Source organism: Eucalyptus grandis, chromosome 2, assembly GCF_016545825.1.
Source record: "Eucalyptus grandis isolate ANBG69807.140 chromosome 2, ASM1654582v1, whole genome shotgun sequence".
NCBI classification, from domain to species: Eukaryota; Viridiplantae; Streptophyta; class Magnoliopsida; order Myrtales; family Myrtaceae; genus Eucalyptus; species Eucalyptus grandis.
This window is the reverse complement of record NC_052613.1, coordinates 19,269,323-19,277,442: the sequence shown is the minus strand read 5'-3', so window position 1 is coordinate 19,277,442 and position 8,120 is coordinate 19,269,323. Positions and strand designations below refer to the sequence as shown.

Below are 8,120 nucleotides of genomic sequence, written 5' to 3'. Positions count from 1 at the left end.
CACACAAAACCCACGAGTCCTGCACACACTAGAGATACACGCGTGCACGTCAGGTGAAGCTTTAGACAATACATCCATAAATTAAATTTTGTCCAAAAGAGATGAACTTGTTGATGTCACGGTGCCTTAATCAACCCTATTATTCCCGGAGAAGATAAAGAAATCAGTCATGCTCCAATATATTATGTGACTAATCTTTAGCTGAGTTCAGTAATGGGAGTTTATATATAAACAAGTCATGGTCATCCCACCTTCTTGTAGATCTAAATTTTCAAAAACCTTAGAAAGAGTAATACATACCGATGTTGTCTTTTTCTCCTAGTGGTTGGCCCTTAGAAGATTCCACAAGCCATGAACAGTGGAGCCACATGCACAGAGATGCCTACACTTGCTATTCACCACCTCTCCTTCGTTTTCCCTTCTCATCACCACCTACGCTGTCTCCTCCGGCGGACCTAGCGCTTGATCCTCTCGATGTCCCATTTGGAGGGGCCAAAGGCGAAGAAGCAACGATGGTCAAGAAGCTGAGCCACAACGCCAGCGAGCGTGATCGGCGGAAGAAGATGAATGGTTTGTACTCCACGCTCCGTTCGCTGCTTCCAGCCGCTGATCGAATGGTAATTATACTAATTCTATTAGTCCCATATCTACGAGGGAGTTTTTAAAAGCTTTTGTTTTATTCCTTTCTTTGGATACACTTTACCAAAATTAAAAAGAGTGATGGAGAAGATAGTAAAAACATTAGTAGCTAGTGGACATTGTGTAATCATATAAAACCCTAGTTTCTCTCTCTAAATCCATTTTTTTGTTGTTGTATAAATTCGTGTTTTTGATCTTCTTTCCTGACAATTCGGATCTTTTAAGGCTTCAAGCGGATTCTTTGACCTAATACCAGCCCATTTTTCGACTTTATTATCTCTTTTATCTAGAAAAGAACACTAAAAGTGCCCCAATTTTCATACGACTCTCAAATTTTAGAACTTTTTGAGTGGTCATTCCAATGCCACTTTGGTAAAACAATGATCACATAAGTGTTAATGCTGATTTGGGATGTCAGAAATTTGACATGACAATATTCTAACATTTTTTACGACCAACGTGGCTCGTCGGTATAGCGAGTCAGCAACACATGACTGCCTTGAATTCAACCTTTTCTTTAAACCCTAACCTCACAACCAAGAATTTGGGGCCAAATTAGTAGCTGAATCAGGCAATGGTGGTTTGCTACTTCATTTGTGTGATTTTATTTCACCGGTATTGAAACACTAGAATTTTGATGATGGATAGTTAAAAGGCCAGCGTTGAGAGTAAACCAGGAGCCCCGATGAAGGGTTTGGATTTTGGGAAAAAGAATTACAGTGAAGAACATGTTCAAATTAAGAGGACAAGGGACAACTAAGTGGTGGTGGTGATGACAGTGGTGAGGGACATGACCACGAGGCAAATGATGGGAAAGGAGATAAAGTTGGGGGAGAAGAGGACGGCGACGTTGCCCTTCCGGATGCCCATGGTGGAGAGGTAAGAGGCGAGGGAGTTGACAAGCGCCAAAGGTTGGTAAAGGGGACGAGGAGGCTAGAGGAGGCGTCAAAATGAAGGCCATAGAGCCGCGGTGAGAACGGGAGGAGATGAAGGTGGTGACGTTGAGGGAGGGGTTTGGGGGGGAGTAGAATGGGCTTGCGCTTGCTGTTAGACGGGGAAGTTGGAGCTGGATAAATCGTTTATGAGGTCGATTTGGGGTGGGTGGGCCACCATTGGAAATGAACCATGACATAATAAGAGCTTAAGCTTGACACACAATCCCTCCCTCCCCACCCCCTTCTCTCTCTCTGAGATTAGTCTATGTAGGATTAGAGAAAGAAGAGAGGATGAGTTTTAAGTGCCAGATTATTGTCCACTTGGATTTTCCTTTTTACAAGAAAGCCAAGTAAACATTAAAATTTCACATTTTGTCAAAATTTATCACAAGAGATACTTAAGGGATTGTTTTTCAATTGATACGGTATTAAAGTGATTGCTTGAAAAGTACAAAAGTAACTACACTTCTAATATCCTTTTTCCATTTTTGTCAATAGCTGATTCAACTTCAAGTCACCGCATACTCAATTTATCTCAACATTTAGGTACTAGAAAAATTAGAGAAAATTGCCCCGAAAATTTGGTTTTAACGGAGTTTGATCTCATTCCTTTTCCTTCAGAAAAAGTTAAGTATCCCGACAACGGTGTCTCGAGCGCTGAAATACATTCCGGAAATGCAACAGCAAGTGGAGAAACTGACTCAAGAGAAGGAAAAGCTGTTATCAAGAATTAATGCTTCCCGAGATGGAGATTATTACACTAGTCACCAAGAAATTAGCAGAGGGAAAGGTTCACTTCAAATTTTGGTGCCATCCATCTCTACGACTCGTTTGAGTGAGAGTGAGGTTGCAATTCAAATAAGCACCAGAAAGGCCATGACTCATAAGACTGTCGATTTCTCTGAGGTCTTGCTCGCCTTGGATTATCTGGGATTTCCTGTAATAAGCTCTTCCACCTTCGAGTCATGCGGAGGAATGAAAACAACCTTCTACAATCTACACGTTCAGGTGCTTTACAATCGTTAATGACCCATTTATTTTCTTTGATTTGATTTAAACTTACAGAATTCTCCACGACATGGTATAGCGTATAGATGTATTAATGACATGCATGGTGATAACTTGAATTTTAAAGGTTGAGAGAAGCAGGGGTGTGGAGTGCGGGGATTTGAAGGAGAAGCTGTCAGCATTATTTGATCATCGGAAGAGAAGCCATGTAAACTTCCTAGGCAACTTGGGAACCAGATAATGTAAAAATAGTTTCTCCATTAGTTTTGAACTTGATGTCAAAAGAAAGCTGCAACAAATTAATATCAATGAAGTCTTTCAACTAGTTTTTTTTTTTTAAATTAATTAATTAGTTATTTATAATATCATGCCCCTCTACACATCCTGAATGTACTCCGAGAATTTCTTCGAGCATTTTCTTTTTGCCCGGTTCGAAGAGCTTTAGATGATATTGAGTTCATGCTGTACTACTTATCTTACTTTAACTAGTGTATAAATGAAAAGAACTTACTCTTTCAGTCCTAGCAACATATGTCAAAGCTAATTGAGCGCATTTAAAAATGGTGATGGTGAGATTTACCATCCCCCCCCAAAAAAAAAAAAAAAAAAAAAGACAAACGAGGGCCTAATTGCATAATATGTAATTACATTTCATAAATATCTAGTAATGCTTAGTGTTTAGGATGATGAAGGTAACTACAAACAGGTGTTTGAAAGAAGCAAAGATATACTCTCCAGGCATCTAGATTTCCTTTACCCTATGAAGGAATAAATCCAAATTTTTATTGTTAACTTGTGTTTATATATTCGTAGAACTATTGCGCAAATTTACAAGAAGAAGTTGGACATTCGTAGAGAATCTTCTTTTTTAATGGTACTTCAGACACATAGCGACCCTTTATTGCAGTAAATGAAAAAAAAAAGATCCAGACAAACAATAATATCCATACGGGCAGGATGACTTCTTGAGTAATATATAATATTTATCTATAAATTCAAGAAAACTAATGTATGGTTAAATTCTCTGCTGAAACGTGATTTAGTTCTCTGAGTTGTAAGGGTTTATTGGTTCTATATTTGCATGACTAGAAGGATAAGAAGGATGATAGCATCTTAGCCATCTGCGCGGCAATAGTTTGTAAAGTTGAAATTATTTCCACTTTGCTCTGTGGAATTTAATGTTCGAAGTTTTTTGGGATGTTAAGTGGTGGGATGTATTGTTTGAACCAGTTCTCATGTTGTGCAAATATTGTGCTATATTGGCTGCGTTTTGGGTGATGACTACTCTAAGCTTGCCTTCCTATGTGCGGATCGTTCTGTCATTTTACATGCTAAGTATGGAAAGCATTACACCCTATGGACTCCTAGGTACTTCTTCAATTCTTTACTGGTACATATGGTTTATAGTTTTTGAGAATTCTTATTGGATGATTTTGCTTACATTAGGGGTGAGCATGTTCCGGGTTAGGTCGATCCACCCCCTTACCCTAGGACTAACCCGCATAGTACTGATCCTCAATTTTTGGGACCGAGGACCGACCCTATTGAGTTTGGGACCGAGGACTAGATTGACCCAGTGGGTTCGGTCTGGTTCCAGGATCAACTTGGAACCAATCGATAATTTATTTATTTTATTTTTTGTACTATATGAAAAGGTAATTGAGGACCGAACCAATCCAATGTGTTTGGTCCAATTCCAAGATTAACGCAGGACCAACCGATAATTTTTTATTTAATTTTTTGTACTCCTTGAAAAGGCAATTGAGAACCAGACCTATCACGCCTCGTTCCTCGAGCGCGTACCCATCCCTCAATGGTCGATACAAATGCGACGTTCCAGGTCTCGTCGCCGACCCAATTCGATTTAATGCACACGTGGAAGCGAAACATTAAGCCCTTGACAACAAACAACATGGATAGGAAAGCAGGGCACATTTCACAAAAACACACTTTTATAAATAACGAGGTTTAGGTACAAATGAGTCTAGTAAAAAACCTACAAAAGATCGATTCTCAAAGAAGCTGTCCTACAACATACTGGTAGGTCATATATGCTGATCCCTTAGACTCCACCTTCCCAGACTTCAAGGCTTCGGTCTTCCACAACCACCATCTAAGGACCTTATACAATAACCAGTGAGATAATGTCTCAGTAAGTCCACCCCCTAAACCCTTATTAGGAAGGAAATACGCCTCGAGACGCTCTAGCCACACAACCACACAATGAGAACAGGGGACTTATCTCATCTTAGTTCATTCCCGCACGTCAGCACAGTTCATATCACAAATACATATAATTAATGCACTCATCAATTAGAACATCTCACTATAAAATCAATCAAACATAGAAGTTCCGATTATAAGGCCAAATCGTTATGATACGTCTCATTTCGTGTCATACAATTTCGTCCCATAATCAGACGCGGGTAAATCATATTGGTGGTTCAATCTACCCTCAATATTCACTTTCAATGATCCAATTTCTAATTTCACTCAACATCCCCACTCAATAAACAAACTCAAGGCTCTAGAGGTAGTTCCCATGCGACTTAAGTCACCATGTAACACTTAGCCCTTGGTTACAATAAGCGATAATCTAAGACTCTAGAAGTGACCCACACGAAATCTCGCCATTGTGTAGTACTTAGTCCTTGACCACATATAGCAATAGTGTAAGGCTCTAGAGGTGACTCAAACAAGTTCCAATATCTATAGTACTTAGTCCTTGACCACATATAACAATAGTGTAAGGCTCTAGAAGTGACTCAAACAAGTTCCAATATCTATAGTATTTAGCCCTTGACCACAAATAGCAATAATACAAAATTCTAGAGGTGACTCACACGAGTTCTAATATCGTGTAGTACTTAGCCCTTCACTATGCATGACAATACTCTTTAGAGGTAATTTCCATGTGACTCAAGTTGTCATATAATACTTAGCCCCTGGTTACAACTGGTTACAATAAACAATAGTATAAGGCACTAGAGGTAACTTATACGTAGTCTCGCTATCGTATAATACTTAACCCTTTACCTGCTCACAACCTATCAGGTTCCCCTTTACACAATACAGATCACCTCAATTCATGCAGGTGTCCATGCATTTATATACTCAAATCACATTATAAGATCAAAACACATGAAATTAGACAACTTTTCCTTCTTGGGTGAACAGTGCACGTGAATAGTGCGCGTGAATAGTGTTCGTATGAATAGTAATTTTTTAGAATTAAATAACTAATAAATTAAATTCACAAGTCATTAAAAACACTAATTAAAGCAAGCAAAGCATCAAGAACCATCACCCAACTAAAATCGGTCATAATTGGCAGAAACCGGGTCACTCGTGCATCTCCAAGTTTAAATCCAAAAACTTAATCAAATGAATTCCGAAAATTCCCAAATTTGAATATGTTATAAATGACACATAAAAAAATATTTTTCATAGGGACACCTTAACCCAGATCCTTCCAAATTCGGTCAAGTAAATCACTCAATTCAGTACCAAAACTGGGTCCGTTTTCTAAAAAATCTATTTTTTAAAATAAGTTTGGTTCGAGGTCCAAAACATGTCCGTTTGATCCAAAATTTGAGTATGTTAAACTAGAAAGTGTGACAAACAACTTTTGTGAAGATATAATTTTGAAATTCGAACCCTAAGAGTAGATAAAAACCCCTAGAATTCCAAAAGATCACTAGTTCTAGCAAAAACTGAGGTTTCGTTTGCAAATGACGGAGTTGGTATCTCCTTCTTTTATATCCCTAAAAATCTTGAGAAAAATATATGTTGTATCTGAGGATGTCTAAAAAATTTCTCAAGAAGGAATTGACCTCAAATTCACAACCCATTTTGATCTACAAAAATGGAAAATAGTGAGAGTTCAAGAATCAGTTATGAGGAAAAAACCACTGAATTCGACTAAACCATACTCAAAGGTGCTAATTTCACTAATTAGATTAACATAAATTAAATGTAAGGCTAATCTAACCATTCTATATTATCACTAATCCATACTTAAACTAATATAAATAATCCTTAAGCATAATTAACCTCCTAAGCAAGGTTTAGTGAGTAAACTCACCGGTTTAGCGTTCCGGTGAGTCCACGGCGACGGCGATGTCTCTATATTAAATATATTATTTATATATATATATATATATATATATATATATATATATATATATATATATATAATCGTGGTTAGTTCGGGTTGGATCGACCCTAAACTCCCAGGACCAAGACCAACCCGCACAAAGTGTTGGTCCAGAATCCCAAGACCAAGGATTGATCCGGTCTCCTTGGGAACTAGACCAGGACTGGCAGGATTGGGCCGATCCAAGATTGGTCCAGGGTTGACCTTGGATCGATGCTCACCCCTAGCTTACATGGTCCAATTGTTATTTTTATAGCATACATTATGATTCCATGTTTTAAGTCTTATGCCTTTAGTTTTTACAATTAGTGCAAAGAATGTCATTGCAAATTGGATGTTATTTACATTTTGCTAGGCTCCTCCCTTAACTTGGACGGACTTGGATCAAACACAGACTTTTCCCCCGAGTCTTGTTTCAACATTTTCAATGTTTTCCTTCTCTAATTTTTTAACTTTAAAATGCTGATGTCCCTTTGGTTTGGAAGGGGACATCATAATCTATCTTGCTGCTTTTGATGTCTTGCCATTTCCACGAGATATGTCATCTTCTGTATGTAGCATTTTTGCAAAGTACTTATTGATGTAATTGATTGGAACTACTTACTTTCTGAAGATATCACACCAGAAAGCCCCCTATTTTTATTTTTTAATTTCTTCCTGACTCGAACACTTTGCCTTTATGGAAATTGTACCTTCCTCCATGTAAAAAACAGATAACGTTTGATTTGTGCCACATCTGGAGAATTTCCTATCACAAGTTGTTTCCCTTGTATGTTCCATGTAGGAGAGTTTTTTTAGATGAGTTGCATTTTTGGAGTTTGGAGAATCTCTATACCATTTAGGCTTTACGATTGATGCACTGACGTTCTGTTCTTCGTGAACCATTTTGATTGAAGTCATTTTTCTGCGTGTGTTATTTGCAGGATGGGAAGGGATATGGCATATGATTGCTGGTCGTGTGACTTGCTATGCGCTGCATCTTCTCCTGATTTGTACAGAATAAATTTAGAACAGGTTCTTGTGTATTTCTTCTTACACCGTGATGAGTTATTGAGTTCTTTTTCTCTGTATTGTTTACAGTTGCTTGTTGTCCAACTGTAGTTTGAGAGGCGGGAAGTTTTTATTCTTCAACTCCAGATCTTGGCCAATTCTACGCTTTAATGATGTAACTTTGAGCGTGCATGAGTTTCGTGCTTTTGTGTGTGGGACCTTCGTGTGGAAGAAAGGGAATTCGATGCATTTTTCAGCTTTTCTGAGTTCTATTAAAACTTGGAAAATTGTCTTCTAGTCACAAGTCATGATATCTTATTTTATTTGCCATATTCATTGGTGCTCAGTGAGAGGGATCCATTTTGTCCTTGCAATGATAAATCTTCAGGGAC

General features: G+C 38.2%; 1 protein-coding gene across 1 annotated transcript; it reads left to right on the top strand.

The window, feature by feature from the left end:
- Positions 1–314: 314 nt before the first annotated feature.
- On the top strand, positions 315–2,907 carry LOC120290431 (transcription factor ORG2-like). Its single transcript, XM_039306687.1, has 3 exons — positions 315–617; positions 2,196–2,582; positions 2,710–2,907. The coding sequence occupies exons 1-3, from the start codon at positions 369–371 to the stop codon at positions 2,821–2,823; spliced, it is 750 nt and encodes a 249-aa protein (XP_039162621.1). The 5' UTR covers positions 315–368; the 3' UTR covers positions 2,824–2,907.
- Positions 2,908–8,120: the final 5,213 nt, after the last annotated feature.

Excerpts from the sequence above, each read along its gene's own strand:
- LOC120290431 (XM_039306687.1), top strand. The coding sequence starts at position 369 with ATGCACAGAGATGCCTACACTTGCTATTCACCACCTCTCCTTCGTTTT. Across the intron at positions 618-2,195 it reads TTCCAGCCGCTGATCGAATG|AAAAAGTTAAGTATCCCGAC; the intron begins GTAATTATACTA and ends CTTTTCCTTCAG. Across the intron at positions 2,583-2,709 it reads TCTACAATCTACACGTTCAG|GTTGAGAGAAGCAGGGGTGT; the intron begins GTGCTTTACAAT and ends TGAATTTTAAAG.